Genomic DNA, 17,369 nt, shown 5'->3' with positions numbered 1-17,369 from the left:
AGAACAACGGGAGGACCCATGAAATGATATTATCATGATACTTAGGTCACAATGCGATATTACTGCAATATGCGACGCAATAAAATACATCCATGATGAGGTGCCAGTAATACGTGTAAAACTCTGGTTTCACCACCAAAGATGAGGAAGATGAATTAATTGGAAAATAAATAAAACAATAAATAGAAATAAAATAAAATTAGGATAATAAGGATCTCGAAGCGCAGCCAGGGGGAGGGAGGGGTTCGGTTTGGTGACCTCAGAGTTGTGTCTCTGCTTTTTGCAGATGATGTGGTTCTGTTTCTGCTTCATCACACCGTGACCTCCAGCGTGCACTGGGGCAGTTTGCAGCTGAGTGTGAAGTGGTCAGGATGAGAGTCAGCACTTTGAAATCTGAGGCCATGGTTCTCTGCTGAAAACTGGTGGATTGCCCCCTCTAGGTTGTTGGAGAGTTACTGCCTCAAGCGAGGGAGTTCAAGTATCTCGGGGTCTTGTTCAGGAGTGAGGGAAGAATGGAGCGTGAGATGGATTGGTGGTTTGGCACAGCATCTGCAGTGATGCGGGTGCTGTGCCAAACCGCTGTGGTGAAGAGGGAGCTGAGTCAGAAGGCAAAGCTTTTGATTTACTGTATGTCCAAACCCTCCTATGGTCATGAGCTCTGGGTAGTGACCGAAAGAATAAGATCGCAGATTCGGCTGAAATGAGTTTCCTCTGTGGGGTGGCTGGGCTCAGCCTTAGAGAGAAGGTAAGGTGCTCGGACATCCGGAGGGAGCTCGGAGTAGAGCCACTGCTCCTTCACGTCGAAAGGGGTCATTTGAGGTGGTTCTGGCATCAGATCAGGATGCTTCCTGGGCGCCTCCCACTGGAGGTGTTTTCCAGGCATGTCCCACTGGTAGGAGGCCCCGGGGCAGACCTAGAACATGCTGGAGGGATTAGATATCTCATCTGGCCTAGGAACACCTTGGGGTCCCCCAGGAGGAGCTGGAGAGTGGGAGAGGGACGTCTGGTGTGCTTTGCTTGGCCTGCTGCCCTCATGACCCGGCCCTGGATAAGCGGATGAAAATGAATGGATGGATAGAATTAATTTACTATTCAACGTGCTTTTCAGTTTCATCTATCAGCAGATAGTTTCTCAAGAAGATCTGATACCTTGATATCAAACTGAAAAAAATAATTGCAATTAGAAAGATTGGAGAGTGGCATCAATCTTCTCATCTTACTCTGTAAGACAGTGAATGTTTATTTTCCAAAATGTGAAACTATCTTATAACACATAAACACAAGATTAGAGTTTTTATTTGACTGTCTCTAATCGCATAACCTCAGAATTAAATGTTCTGCTCTTTGTAACTGGATGTTATTGTCCTCTGTTGTCTGACTAATTAATAACATGATATGTGGGGATTTGTAGGTCACAGCACGTTGAGATGTCTCACACATGTGTGTGTGTTAGTGTGATTGTGGATCTTGAGGTGAGGAGGGCCTGTCATCAGGAGGTGACGTTGGTTTGTTGTGGATCCTTTGTTGTCACAGGATGTCAGTGCAGCCAATAGAGACCAATCACAAAAACCTGTGATGACGTCAGATCGCCATCTGTCTGAGAGGTCAGTGGAGGTCGATTGTATCACCAGCGTCAGACAAGCCTGCAGTGATTTCCTCCACGGCGTCTCTACTGTTATTAAACTGTTTCACAGAGCCTCTCTCTGCTGACAACACATTAACAATAAATGACAGAACGATAGCAGACAGGATTGAGTTTATTGTCTTCTCAGAGGTTGTGATTTAGAATAACGGTGGACTCAGGTTGTCATGATTTTATATTGGTGTTGACGACAACCCTGATATTTAAAAATGAAATATTGATATAATTTTAATAATACTCATGAAATAATACTCAGATGATAATATCCTGTAGATCATCCAGTGCCTTTCCCTTTACAGTTTGTCTCCCTTCTCCAACACCATCTGGTTGCTTTTAAATATCAGTTAAGTGCAACTGCTCTTTTTGTAGGATCTAGTACAGTTTTAGATACAGACTCTGTCTCCGCCCCCTACACTTGTATTTTGAGTTTAATTCATTGGAAAAAAAAGAGACAAAACACACAATAAACAGAGATCAGTTTAAGTTATCATGATAATATCATTATTGTGAAGTCTTTTGGCCACAATAATGGCGTAGTGAAAATGTGACAGTGTGCCAGCTCTGTAGTCAACGTATTGGTTGTTTACTAAGCCTCTGTGCTGGTGTTAGCCGTGGCTGGAGGCATTATGTTTTCCGTTTATCTGTCCGTTCTGTGGTCATTGGTCAAAGGTCAAGGTCACTGTGACCTCGTCTGTCTAATTCTTGTAAATATGACATTTTAAGAAACCCTTTCGGCATTTATGTCCACTCTGACCACCAAAATCTTATCAGTTCATCCTTGACTTGAAGGTGAAAGGTCAAGATCATCATCTACTTGCATCCATCTTAATCTCGTGAACATGATATCTCAAAAAAGCCAAGACCATCTGTGCTGGACGGTTTCGCAGAGGCAGACAACAACAAGGTTGGCTTGCGAGGGAAACTACACACATACTATACTGTGATGATTTTATTACATACTACATTATGCCATTTTTGACGACATACTATAGGATAACGTTTTGTCATGATTTTGGACGACATACTATACTATGACTTTTTTTCATGGTTCTTGAGGACATACTATACTATGACTTTTTTCATGATTTTGGTCAACATACTATACTTTGACTTTTTTTCCATAGTTTTCAACGACATACTACCGTGACGTTTTTTCGTGATTTTGGATGACAAACTACACTATGCGATTTTTTTTTTTTTTTTTAATGATGTTGGACGACTTTCTATACTATGACTTTTTTTTATGATTTTGGAAGCCATACTACACTATGACTTTTTTTTTAATGGTTTGGATGACCTACTATACTATGACTTTTTTCCATAGTTTTGGACGTCATACTATGACGTTTTTTCATGATTTTTGATGATATACTGTACTATGACTTTTTAAAAATGATTTTGGACGACATACTATACTATGACATTTTGTCATGATTTTGGACGACATACTATACTGTGACTTCTTTTTGATGATTTTGGACGACATGCTGTACTATGGCTGTTTTTTATGATTTTTGACGACATACTATACTATGACTTTTTTCATGATTTTGGACGACATACTATACTATGACTTTTTTCCATAGTTTTTGACGACATACTATACTATGACTTTTTTCCATAGTTTTTGACGACATACTATACTATGACTTTTTTCCATAGTTTTTCACGACATACTATACTATGGCTTTTTTCATGATTTTGGACGACATACTATACTATAGCTGTTTTTTATGATTTTGGACGACATACTATACTATGGCTTTTTTTTCATGATTTTTGACAACATATTATACCATGATTTTTTTTTTCATGATTTCTGACGACATAATATACTATGATGTTTTGTCATGATTTTGGACGACATGCTATACTATGGCTTTTTTTTCATGATTTTTGACAACATACTATACTATGACTTTTTTTCCAGTTTTTGACGACATACTATACTATGACTTTTTTTCATGATTTTGGACAACATACTATATACTATGGCTTTTTTTCATGATTTTGAACGACATATTATACTATGGCTTTTTTTTTTCATGATTTTTGACAACATACCATGATTTTTTTTCATGATTTCTGACGACATACTATACTATGATTTTTTTTCATGATTTCTGATGACATACTATACTATGACTTTTTTCCATAGTTTTTGACGACATACTATACTATGACTTTTTTCCATAGTTTTTCATGACATACTATACTATGACGTTTTTTTGTGATTTTTGACGACATACTATACTATGACGTGTTTTGTTTATTTTTGAGGACATACTTTACTATGTTTTTTGTTGATTTTTGATGATACACTATACTATAACTTCTATTCGTGATTTTGACAACATGCTATGACCTTTATGAAATTTATATTTTGTTCTGACATTTTTATGAGACACTATACTATGACTTTTTTGTCATGGCATACTGTACCATGATGTTTTTATTACTATACTATGATGAACTGATTATAATTTGATGGTTGTAGGTCAGAAGGGGAGACATTTAATCAGACACTAAATTTGTGATACTTACCTTGGATGTACACTTTGACACCGTGGTCATTGTGTAGATCTTCTTTGCTGCTGGGGGCAACATCCACGGTTACACAGATATGGATGTTAGCTGTTAGTGCAACTTGATTGGATGGAGGAGGCATAAGGTTGTATATAACAAAACTACAATGTGGTGTGTTTATGATAAAGAAAAACATCACACTGCTGGGTCATTGATGTGTTTTAATAGTTAGGACAACATTGGCACTCTATGGCATAGCGGAATCAGATATATTGCACTTTGGATTTGAATTAAAACCAACTCTGCACCTCTATGAAACTTTATTGGCTCTCTGAACTGCCAAACCTGGCCTCTATTAAAAAACAACAGCGACATCCTGTTCAGCATTAAAGAGCAGACCGTCAAAGTTAGAGACTAGCTGCAGATTATAGCAGAGCATTTAGCAGCTGAAGACACAGATATTTTTCTTTGGAGTTAGTGGAGTTGCTGTGGCTACCATGTTTGAAAACTGCTACCTGCTTCCACATCGTCTCCTTACAGCCCTGATTTGTCTCCACTAACTCAAGAGAAAAATATCTGGATCTCTAGCTACTGAATGTTTCACTTTCTTCACCAGCTCGTCTCTGTTTCTGTTTGGTGCTGAGCAGGTCGAGTGCGGTGGGTTCATCAGAGCTTGTTTTATAAAAACCAAGCAATAAATGTAAAAGTAGTATTCAAAAGAGGACAATAGAGCTGCAGAGTTGTTGACAACCTCCAGAAACACTTTGACAACACACACAATCATTTGATCCATGGCTGATTGAAAAAAGAGAGCATGTGGATAAAGTAAATACACATATTTTATTTCTTTTTGCATACAGATGATCTGAGTAACAGCTGAACCGTGTTCAAGCCAACAGGTTGTTGTGGTATGTAAACAGACAGCTCCAGTTTTAGTGGTTCTGCTGGTCCAGGTCCAGAATCTTTGGAGGTTCTTCAGGTTCTGCTGGCTCTGACCCCTGACCAGGGTCCTGTGGGAGGGAGAGAAAACAATCACATCAGGGAACTAGTTGCACAAAAAGTATGTGGAGGGCTGTCCACATACTACTGGTCATAACATAAATATTTATGGCCATTGGTCCCCTCAGGGTGTTGTAGACAGCAGCTCAGAGAGTGGTCTGGACTTTGTGATTCTCTTCACCTTTGAGCTTTTATAGTTTTCCAGAGAGGTTAAGACCTGTAGGGACGCCATTTTAGTTGAAGAAAATGCAGTTTATTTAAAAAGTGGTGCCTGAAAACAAGAAGCCAGATTGGGACTGTTTGTGTGTGTGAAAAGGACCTCGTTACGAACGTCAACCAAAATATTCACGACAGACAGAATCAGTCAAAGTGTACTTTAAGTGTAGGTTCACACATTTTAAAGTTAGTGTTAAAATAACAAATCGAATCAAAATGTTGTTTTGTTTTTTTTTTTTACAGTAACTTCCAGGTAGAAAACCAACACATCACGTACATAACATAAAAAATGGGCATTGAGCAAACGCTGCCTCAACTGGTTGGTTTTTTAGCCAGTTTGAAAAAGACCCACCAAAAAAAAATCAATTAGTTTAATTGTACGTTATTTTTAGAATATTTTCACCACAGCCTCCATCAGTAAGGCAGAGAAAATATTCCAACCATAGCATACACTAAGGGGCTGTACACATGCCGCATCTTTTGCAGACAGGTAAACAGAGTTCAACTTTTGGAACGTAGCAGTGCGCACAGCACGTCATGTGATGAGGACCAATCACAGCCAACATATATCTTTCCCTTCATCCGTAAATATTCAGTCATGGAAACATGGAAAAGCTCTGTACTCAGGATTTCAGGTAAACTTAGTTTATCAAAGACACTAATAAAGCAACACAGTTCAGTATAGGATGACCAGATATATCGTCAAACTTTACAGTTATGGCTGAAAATGACGACAGAAATAAACAAGTTTGCAGATTTCACGTCTCCGCAATTCAAAACACTGCCAGTTGTCTATCTGGAAGCGTTGGCGCGACATCATGGTGAGTTGGTCTGTAGTCACGTGCCCATACTGGCCATTAGGAGATCCCTTCCTAATACACTGAAAATTTAAGTGATATCCTCAGTCCCCCTTTTGTGTAAAAATGTATTCTGACATTTATCTGTGGCTAGTGTGAAGCATCAGTTGTCTGAGTTGGTAAAATTAAGAGGATCTGTCACACAGTTACAGTCTTATTTAGCTGAAGTCCATCACTCAGGGTAATCTGATCCAGAGATGGTGTTATATTCAACATGTGGCAGTACTGGGGGTTAAAAACAAAATTTAACGTTGGATCAACTTTTGCTACAACATAGTGTCAACTGTGAGGCACTGTGGTGGCCACTAAAAAATGTTTTTTTAAATGTCAGCACACATATCCGTTGCTGTATTTCTACTGTTCACCTTGATTGTCGTGACAAACGATAAAGAAGCTGCCTCTGTGATAACTTTTAGAGTTGTGAAATCCTGTGTCATACTATTTTACACTGTTGTGTTTCAGAGTCTGAGAAACCTTTAAATTGACAGATCTGTGACTTTATTCTGACTTGTATTAAGGCCTAATTTCTCACTAACAGCTCCCTGTGTTATTCTGTCGCAGGGCTGCTCAGACTGGATCCTCAGTGGTTCAGTCTTTAACAGGAACAGTGAGCAGCTCAGACTCTCCTGCTGATGTAAATGTTCAGTCAGTCTCTGATTGGTTGACTCACCCCAAACGGCTCGCTGAAGGCTCTGGAGCCGCTGTACAGGGGGTTAGGGATGGAGACCAGCGTGGGCTTATTCCTGCTGCCCGCCGCACCGTCCTCATCCTCATTCTGTCACAGAGGAAACAACAGGAATCACTGTTAGCAGGGTATATCTGATGGATTGATAGATGTAATGTGTGTCCTCCAGAACCTGGATTATAAGTGAACAGACAAATCAGAGGCCACTCAGAGGGTCAAATGTTTACAACCCTGCTCCCCCGTCTCACTCCAGTCTTGATCAACGCTCCTTTCAGCCATTCTGGTTGAAGAGGGGTAAAAAGGTCACTTGAGACCCCTCCATGTCCCGGATGTCGATTAACATGTTAAAAGAATTCAGCTTGGGGCAACACAAATTTACATAGATTAACGACCAGACCAGGATTTGACCGTGCTTTTAAGTTCACCACATCATCTGATATGTGGAAGACTTGTTTGGCACTTACTTGGTTGTAAGCATGTTTTCAGACGGACATTTTAATGCACGACGTTTCAATGTATTTAGGACTCTCTAATTGTATTTATTTATTTAACCTGAAGTCCCTTTGAGGTAGAGGTCGAAGTTGTTACACAAACTGTCGTCATTGGTGGAACTTGCCTCCAGTAGTAGCAGGGTTACAGTCAGCTTTCTTCAATAGGATGATCATGTAAACAAGAAACCAGCTTTCAGTGATCAGTGTGGGGAATTAGACAAAATCTGACTGTCACTGCTAGATTTCTACTGGACAACAGTAACTGGTCACATGTGGTGGTGTTGGTGGTGGTGTATAACCAGGTCCTCAATTGTCATTTTGCACATATGCAGGGAAACTAAGGAGAGGTTATTACACAGAGCAATGCGTCCAAAGTCAGACTAAAACTAACTTAAAAGAGTCTAATTAAGTCGGTGTCTACAGCAAGTATTTATTAAATTCAGACACTGTGAGGAAAATCTCAGCTCTGTCTGTCTGAGATCATGTTCTACCTAAAAAAGTCACACGCAGCATCTTCAATCACTAATTAAGTTAAAATAATGGAGCATTACAGCCTCACAAAGGTCAGGGCTAAGAAAGGAAACTGATTATTGAACTGCTGCATGTGTTCGTATTTGCACAGCAACCACGACACTCCAGTCCCTCCAGGATTTCAATCTTTTTGAGGTCGTTGCGGCCTGAGATGTCTGATTTAACTGCAGCCTTTCTAAAAAATTATGATGCAAGTTGCAATGTTTTGCACTTGTCATATTTTGGCGCTTGGGCAGACGCCCAACATACAACACTGAGCTGTAAATCTTACACCAACAGTTCGACTCTGTGGTTAAACCTTTTAATTACCGTTGGGTATCATTAGCCATGTAATGCTAACAGTTAGCCCTGACATAGGCACAGAGCTCCATCCCACAGCAGCAGTCTCAGGATAAATGAAGGGGGAGGCTGAGTGAATCAATACGCTGCACGCAGCTCTACAATGAAATGAGATTTACCCATTTTAAATTGTCAAATTTATGGTGAAGTTGCGATGATTAGACAAAAGCGCAGGGTTGTGTAGGATGCAAGGGGACAACATCGCCACATCCTGGAGGAACTGTATGACTGACTTTTCATTTGTTGAGTTGAACTTGGTGAAGCTAATCTTTCAGGTCTGGTCATTAGAGGAGCTCATCTCAGTCAGACTTGGGAGTTTACGGCTGTGAGATTCGTGACACAATGAGTCATCTTTGTGTGACGATTGACATTTTTCTGTAACTTCAAAAGGTCACATGTACTTCATCTTATAGATTTGGAAGAAATTCTCAAATTTAAGGAATTCAACTAACTAATTAAAAACGATGTTGAAATAATGTGTCGTGTAACCAAGACAACTAAAAACAGTTTCACTTTTAACCAAATTCAGTCCAGTTTTAACCTGCAGGTCACAAAGTCAGTGCTTACTTGGAACAACCTGCTAACAGCAGTTTGTGTGTGCGTGTGTGTTTGTGTGTCTCACTCTGAAGTAGTGGAAGCGGAAGGCGTCCGTCTTGTGTTTGAAGATGTAGTAGCCGAGTGCAGCCAACACACACGCCAGCAATAACGACACCAAGATGGCCGACACTGTGCCGCTTGAGTGGGTGTAGCTTCTGGAAGCATGATGGGAGATCTGGAGATGACAGGTTTGACAAACACACACACATGAGAATTACTGCATATATGAGGACATCACATCAAATTCTCACCACTGGAAGTCTTCATACACACACACACACACTCTTCATCTGTCTTGCTCTAACTACCATAGTAACAGCTACACTTTGCTGCACCGTCGCCATGGAGACGTGACTCTGTGCCAGGTATTTATGACTGTTTTTATGAAGTACTATACCATGACATTTTTATGGCATACTGTATGACTTTTCTCTGTCCCCATGGAGACGTGACTGTCTGTGCCGGGCCAGTTTCATTGCCCAAGAGGACGATGAAAATTCAACCAATTAAAATGAATAATTAATGTTATCGATCCAATGAGAAGACAACACAGGACTGGTCCTCCTAATGACTGACTCTGGCAGCCATTTTGTTTCTTACCACAGGAAGAAGAATCTGTTTACAGTATGTGGAGGAAAGACAGACGGCCACCAACATGTCCCATGTCCAAGTAAGTCATCAAAGCCATGTACAAGATAGGGCTGCAACGATTAGTCGACTAATCGGTGACTAATCGACTATTAAAATAATCGGTGACTATTTTAGTAGTCGACTAATCGGTTTGAGTCATTTTTCATAGAAAAGTACTATAAAAGTGCCCCAAAATACTCTTATTGCAGCTTCTTATGTTCAAATATTGGCAGCTTTACACACTCTCTCCCATGATGGTGAACTAAAACCCTTTGGCGTGAGTAGAAAACAAGACATTAGATGACATAATTTTGGGGTTTGGGAGAGACAGACCGACATTTTTCAATATTTTAACACATTTTTCGAAAAAATGATTAGTCGACTAATCTAAGAAATAATTGACAGATTAGTCGACAATGAAAATAATCGTTAGTTGCAGCCCTAGTACAAGAGCTCTATTTAAAAGAGATGTATATATTTCCATATGTGGTTTCATACTGAGACTCTATCTGTGGATGATGTAGAGGTGAAGAAGACCTGTAGCCTGTTGCAGCAGCTTCTGTCTGAAGTTAGTGTGCAGAGTTTCCACAGTAAGAGTTGAAACTAGTCAGTTTGTTCATAAAGCTGTGTCCATGTGTGGTTGCACCCCTCAGGCGGAAGGTTCACTATAGCTACTGTGGTGTGAAGTCAACACTAACAAAGCTATTGTCACTGACAGTGAGGTTTTCACTTCCTGTGGCCACTCAGTGAAAAGCACTATTCTGTTGCCTAAAAATATCTATCGTTAATCACCAAACAACTACAGAAAGGTGCATGAACCAGGGGGCTGTACCACAAAGTGAGATTAGTGCATTGGCGATGTACGTTGACTCTAAAACCAACATGTCCGTTCTACAAAGGTGGTAGATGAGAATGCTGAGGTTTAAGGTTTAAGTACTTCACATCCCTATCTAGTTGGTGGTGTGTGCATATTAATTATCTAGTCTTGTCTTTTATCTCACGTGCATGACCTTGTTGTCGGCTGTATTCACTACAAATCATTGGAAAACGTCACAAAGACTGACTGTCTAAAGCTAAATTGTGATGCGTTAATAAACTAGACGAAGAAAGAAGAGGGATAGATGTAGTCAACTGTTTATTGCATACTCTACTTTGACTTTTTATTGCATACCAGGAGCTTTTTTTTTTTTTTAGCATACTATGACTGAATTTTTTAAAGAATATTTTTCATTCAAGCCTCTTGTGCCTGCGCCCCTTGAAACACACATCAAGACTGTTGCACTTTGCACTTTCTGTGGCATAGTCTATTATGACCTACTATGAACATGCAGCCAGAACAAAAATGGATTGCTCCTGTAACCAATGGTACAGCAGTTCTAAAAATGTGTAAACTGTGATAAGGCAGACGAGCAGAGCATAAGCTGGAAAACATGACGTTTATTTACTTTACATGACGCTAAAATGAATACTGAATTACGTTAAATGTTTGGTGAATGTGTCAGCCATAAGAAATCATAAATATCTTTTAGAACGAGTGGTTGTTTATTGTTAACTAGCAAGACAGGCTAATCTCTAACACGCTCAGTTAAGAAGGAAAAAAACAAAACAACCAACGCTTTGAGATGGCTGTCAGATATGATAGAGGTAAAATCACGTCATCCTGGCTTGGGACTACGGTGGATACCCGATCCAGCATTTTAAGCAGTATTGGTATCAGAACAACTCTATTCAACATCACGCTAATCACGTGGTCATATAGGAACTAAACTGTAAATTAAATGTGTATCATTACATTATTGTAACAGCTGCAGTTTACGGAAATGTACGCCCAAGTTTTCACCAGCTACTCTGTCGAAATTCCAGAGATCCTGATACCAAACTATTAAGGAATGAGTGGATGTAATTAAACGCAAACTAGCAAACTATGTTCCACATACAGATTAGAGCTTTATTGTGAAAGTTCAAAACCTGAAGGAGAGTCACAACAAAATGTGTTCAACTGTCACATCCAGTAATGTGGAGGGAACGAGCACGTAATAAGGTAACACAGAACATAAAGTTGTTTGGGGGAATAAAGTAATTATCTTGCCAGAGGCTTCAGATTAATCAGTTCTGATCTAGTCCTCATCATCCTCTGTGTCCCATGTCATGAATATTGATCAGAGTTGTGATTCTATCTCAAACTCAGCTGATTGAATCTTCATTTCCTGAAAACTATGCCAAGACACTAAACACAACCATCTGCTCTCTGCCCACAGCTGTAGCTGTTGCCTAGCAACAACAGACAGAACATCCTATTTAGGAAGCGCTGCAGGATAAAGAGGAACGGTTGGTTGCCATGGTGCCTCCTGGTGGCTGAGCTCAGAACTGCAGTGGTTCACAACACTGCAAACATTTCATCTAACTGTGAGTAAGATTTTGATGTTAAAACAAAACCCATCTGTTACTGTGTTTGTTTCAGTGCAACAAACATTAAGTTTTCCTCTGGAGATCAGAGGGCTGTACCGTGAAGCAAGTTTGACAGAGGCAGGCTTCCTTTGTGTTAGCTGACTCGACAAACTCTAAATCCCCAAAGAGCGATAACCCAGCGATAACAGGTACCACGAACACAGTTATCAACTTGCTTTGTTAACCCAGGCTTCCTTCCTCTGTTCTGTGCACGTTCCTGTAAAGGAACTACTTCACTAAATGGATTGAGCGCATGCTGCCCGCTTCCGCCTATGAAGAATACTAAAAAAAATGATTACACCTAAAAAACTCACTGTAGCTGATGAGACATGCTAGCAGAAAACTACGAGCTGTGTAAATTCAAAAGTTGATATTTATTTTACCATGCACTCTCAATTCCAACGGTTTATTATTAACTGTGCATTCTGCAGCTCTTAAACTTGACGCAGCAGATTTAAACGTAACACTTAAGAAATACATTTAGATATGACACTGTCCTTTAATTAAGGAAACATGGATAAAAGTTGAATGAATTTTACTGATTGAATATTATCTGTTTTAACTACCAACAGAGACCGATCAATATTCTAATCCCTGGTCTATTAGCAGTAACATACCAGCAGTTTGAAACAGACTTTAGCACATGAGGACCAAACATAGAAAAACAATTCAAAGTGGTAACGTGATGGTTTAAGGGAATCATACTGTATTTTATATGCACGTAGACGTCATCCTGATTATTAATATTGTGAACTATCAGAAGAATGCCACCTGTGATTTTATACCAAAGAAACTTTTGGCCGAATTACCGTGAACAGTCACTTCTGGGTAGAAAACTGGCAATTGATTACAGTTGTTGCGATGTGTAAAATCGGCAAACTCGTTGATTTCTGAAGTCACCTTAAGTTCTAACTAACATTTAAAGATATATATAGGTACGTCTTTGCACACTGAGTCTGTTTTTGTCTAAAAATAGATAGGTCTTCACGTTGTGTCAATCACATTTGCACACTTAGTCCAAAACTTTCAGTCATTATTAAAATGTCTGTGTTTTTTGCATCCGTCAGGGCCTTTAGAGACGTTTGACCAAGAATCAGTGAAGAAAATGTGGTAATGGGACACAGCCAGGACACGACAAAGGAACGGGGTGCACAGAATCATTTCATAATTCAGACAGCTCACATATTCAGGTGAATGATGACGATGAGGAGGAGTATGTCGCCTGCACACAGTACATGGAGAAAGAGACAGAGGACAGCTCCGCCGCCAAACGAAAGACAGGGAGGGAGTGGTGACAGTCAGATAGGTAACTCCAGTGGAGAGAGTATAACAATAAAAGGCATCAGAATCAGTGTGCAAGGTTTCTGTGCCTAACGATTTCTTTTTGGATGATGGATTAAAAAAAATGACTCAGCGTGCAAAGGCCTTAAGTGTACGCTATATTTGAACAGTTTCACAACTTTACCCAACACACTAAACAATTGAGGCAGTGGTGGACCAGCAACTCTGTGTTCTGCTACGTTACGTAAAATGACTGTTATCGTCAGCTTCAGTTAGCTGTTGGAAAAGAATGTCTGACTGTAAGGTAAAGTGGTGAAAATATTCTAAATACAGCAAACACTTAAACTAATATTTATTTTTTAAAAATGTGGTGGGCTTTTTTTTTTTAGCGGCTAAAAACAAATCAAGGCAACGTCTGCTTTTAATGTATGTGACACAAAGGTTTTTCTGCCTGGAAGTTATTGTAAATAAACATACATTACATAATGTTGACTGATATTTTGCATCTAACTTGTTTTCTGCCTTTGTTCCTGTGTGATTTTAGGTTTTCACTCTACAGTTCCCATCGTGCTTCGGATGATATGATGAAGAGAAAGTACAATTTCAGCCCTGTTAAATTTGTCCCATGTATCTTTACATTTTCGGGAATCTGCACCATTAAAACGCCATGCAGCAGGATGATGACAGATGACATGATGGTTCAGAATTGGAGGAAGAAGTTGCCCTAATTGTAACAGCAGCTCTAGGTAAAACCATCACTCACCGGCTCGGGGGGCGCAGTCAGCGGGGCCTCGATGACATGGATGATCCCGTTCACAGCAGGAATGTCCCACTCCAGCAGCAGCCGCTGGTTCACAAGCTTACGGCTCTGACAGGAAGAAGAAGAAGAAATTAATGTTAATAAACATCTATGATCATGTGTTTTGATTGATAGTCACTCAGTGGTGTGTGTGTTTCTGACCTCGTTGTTGCCGTGGGTAACAGTCAGGTTGAACCCAAGCCTGGATGTGATGACTTCCTGGTGTCTCAGATCCTTGAATGGTCGTCTGCTGTGATTGGCTGAGATGTGATACTCCAGATCTCTACCAGACAGAGTCTAAAGACAGACAGTATAGAAACAGATTAGATTTCATTCACAGCTCTGTCAGAACCTGCTGGTACACTAACTGAACTAATTGATTTCTAAAGGTTAAAAACTTTATAAGGAATCATTTGTTTAAAGTTGATGTGTTTGTCCATGTCCATTGTGTTATTCTTCAAAATATAAAATGAACCACAAACTTTAAAATATAAAATGAACCATGGTAACAAAACCTTTTAAACTCCTAAAATACGACTGTATTCTTCAGGCTCCACAGCTTCATCTAAAGAGCTCTAAATATTAGCTATTCAGAAGAACAAACTGTCCGAGGTTGTAATTGGTTCCTGGAATACAGACTGACTGTAATTATCATTAGCAAATTAAATAATACAAAACACTAATTTAAGTGTCTACAAATATCCTCTCATATGAATGGCTCCAATAGTATGTATGGCTAAATGTTAATTTGTGTATTTTTCAAATATGTTTATTTTTGGTTCAGTCAGTAATTTTAGTTATCATAGTTTCAGTAAAGATTATATGTATTAATTAAATTTAAAAATAATATATTCACTTTCTTCGGTTGAGTGATACAAAGTAGTTTCTGTTGTTGTTAATGAGGTCTCTGAGCACAATGTGTGGAGTTCCTCAGGGCTCATACCTAAGGCCTCTTTTTTTAATCTTTAGATGTTTCAATCTGTCAATGTTCTCAATTTCTTTTTCTGAGTTTCAGTGTTTTAAATTTATCTTTAATATGTTTTTTATCTTGGGCGGCACGGTGATGTGGTGGTTAGCACTCTCGCCTCACAACCCAGAGGGTTGCCGGTTCGATCCCGGGCGTGGGAGCCCTTCTGTGCGGAGTTTGCATGTTCTCCCTGTGTCAACGTGGGTTCTCTCCGGGCACTCCGGCTTCCTCCCACAGTCCAAAGACATGCAGATTGGGGACTAGGTTAATTGATAACTCTAAATTGTCCGTAGGTGTGAATGTGAGCATGAATGGTTGTTTGTCCTGTGATAATCTGGCGACCTGTCCAGGGTGTACCCTGCTTCTCGCCCGATGTCAGCTGGGATAGGCTCCAGCCCCCCCGCCACGCTCAAGAGGATGAAGCGGTTAGAAGATGAATGAATGAATGAATGTTTTTTTATCTTGCTGATTCTTTATTGATAAATGTTGCTCATTAAGTTAATACACAGACTGGCAAGTAAAATAGCAACGTAAAATAGTTTAGGCTATTAATTTTACATATATTAAAAATCATTTAAATAAGTCATCTTAAGATCATATGAAAAGGGATAAATCATGTGGGTAATGTGTAATGCATTTAGTATTAAAAAGTAGTAATTAAAGGGTACGTCACCTGATTTGCAGAAAAGCCAGCGTTATGAGGAACAAACAGCGTCACCTCAGACTTCCTGTGAGACATAAACTCAACAAGCTGTTTGCCGTCTGAGGACCGGCCGCTGTAGTCCAACAACAACTAGAGAGAGAGAAACAGAAGTTATTCAGATTTACAATCAACATCTTGTTAAGACATAAAATTCACTCAATCATTCTGTGATGCATTCTTTATATTTTATAAAACCCTTAAAACTTAATGCCATAAAAACACATCAAACTGACTTATGCATTTAGATGATTTCAGGATTCAGGTCTACAGAACACTACAGGACCAAACGTAGACCTCAGTGGTGGATTAGAGAGTGTGGACCTGGTCTGATCGGGTCATCTTGTTTTTGGTTTTTGCTCCATTTACAATTTTGTCTCTTAAATTCAATTGCTTTAGTCAGCTATACAAAAAATACATCACAAGCAAACATGGAGGTGGCTGAGACAAAATGGCAGCAGCTAGCAGTGCTAGCCATGCTAATGGTGTTAACAGCGCTAACAATGGCAACAGTGCTGACAGAGCTAACAGTGTTAACCTGGGAGGGGAAACAGAGCATTGGCACTGAGCTTCTGCAACTGTGTCGTCCAGCCACTGTGGGTTGGGATGGTGTTATCGGGAGTAACTGCCATATGAGTGCAGTACAGTGCGGCAGCAATTAGCTAGCCACTGGAACACACACACACACACACACACACACACACACACACACACACACAGGGACTTGCATGTACTAACACACACGTGTGGCTGCATAGGCTACCACAACAAAGAACGGAGAAACTCTGATAACACACGCAGAGGGAGCATGACTTCATTCTCTGCTCAGGCTTACTGCACTGTTTCTTTATATAGCACGAAGTTGTTTGCTGCTATATAACTGTTCAAAATCTCACATTCAGACACTAACAGTGAGCCATGGGAGGAAAAAAGGAGCTGGGCTCGTTTGATAACTACATAATTACAGGACCTGAACACATCTGTAGTTCACAAGTTCTGTCTCATATTTTAGGAGCTTCACTTTCACCAGTGAGACCTTGAAGTGAATCCTCCTACACATTCTTTTTTGTGGGGGCAGAGAGCCTCTCCACCTACAATATCAGCTGAAAGCAGCTGCCTTTTCTTTTCATTAACTTGTTAACTGGAAGTCTTCCAAAGCTCAGTGATCTTCAGGAGGTGACGTCTGTGTTATCTCTCACAAAGGTCTGATTAACAATGTAAGAGTCTGTAAGTGTTTTGCTAGTTAATGTATAGTTGTAATTCTTGTTATAATATGTCGTCTTTGTACAGTACATTAATTTAGCTGACGTCTGCTCTCACCTCATCTTTGCTAAAAACAGCTGTTGATACTGTGTGTGTTTGCATTGTCACAGTTTTGTTGTGCAAGACTAAACTGGCTTCTGATCAAGTTGGAGGACTGTATGTCTCTGTTTTGTTCTGAGACGTCTCTTTGTCTGACGACGGAGAGGAAATGACTCCATGATGAAACAAACCTGGATCAGACCCAGGAAACTCTTAATCCCAAAAATATTGAGACATTAAAGTCCTGATCACAGATCATGATGACTGACGGCTCCAGATAAGGTCTTACTTTTTATCCCAAGATAATTAACATAATGTAGTAGTGATACACCTTTGTACAATAAAATAATTTAATAAAA

At 39.7% G+C, this 17,369-nt stretch overlaps 1 protein-coding gene and 1 non-coding gene across 2 annotated transcripts in view; one reads left to right on the top strand and one right to left on the bottom strand.

Annotated features, from left to right (window-relative positions):
- Window positions 1-4,375: 4,375 nt before the first annotated feature.
- stab1 (stabilin 1) overlaps window positions 4,376-17,369 on the bottom strand; it is a 118,047-nt gene continuing 105,053 nt past the window's right edge. Inside the window, exons 65-70 of the mRNA XM_033625556.2 lie at window positions 15,682-15,801; window positions 14,204-14,338; window positions 14,006-14,110; window positions 8,909-9,058; window positions 6,911-7,015; window positions 4,376-5,178 (exon numbers count right to left, since the gene is read on the bottom strand). Of these exons, the coding sequence (XP_033481447.2) occupies window positions 5,101-5,178; window positions 6,911-7,015; window positions 8,909-9,058; window positions 14,006-14,110; window positions 14,204-14,338; window positions 15,682-15,801 (693 nt within the window). The 3' untranslated portion in view covers window positions 4,376-5,100. The remainder of the gene's footprint in view (window positions 5,179-6,910; window positions 7,016-8,908; window positions 9,059-14,005; window positions 14,111-14,203; window positions 14,339-15,681; window positions 15,802-17,369) is intronic.
- LOC117256256 (uncharacterized) lies at window positions 8,947-14,012 on the top strand. Its single transcript, XR_004501633.2, has 5 exons — window positions 8,947-9,071; window positions 9,197-9,248; window positions 9,489-9,553; window positions 11,772-11,919; window positions 13,787-14,012. It is a non-coding gene; the product is annotated as an uncharacterized LOC117256256 (transcript).

This window comes from Epinephelus lanceolatus, chromosome 1 (genome assembly GCF_041903045.1).
Source record: "Epinephelus lanceolatus isolate andai-2023 chromosome 1, ASM4190304v1, whole genome shotgun sequence".
Taxonomy (NCBI): Eukaryota; Metazoa; Chordata; class Actinopteri; order Perciformes; family Serranidae; genus Epinephelus; species Epinephelus lanceolatus.
Note: the sequence above shows the minus strand (reverse complement) of the source record. Positions and strands in the feature narration are given on the sequence as shown.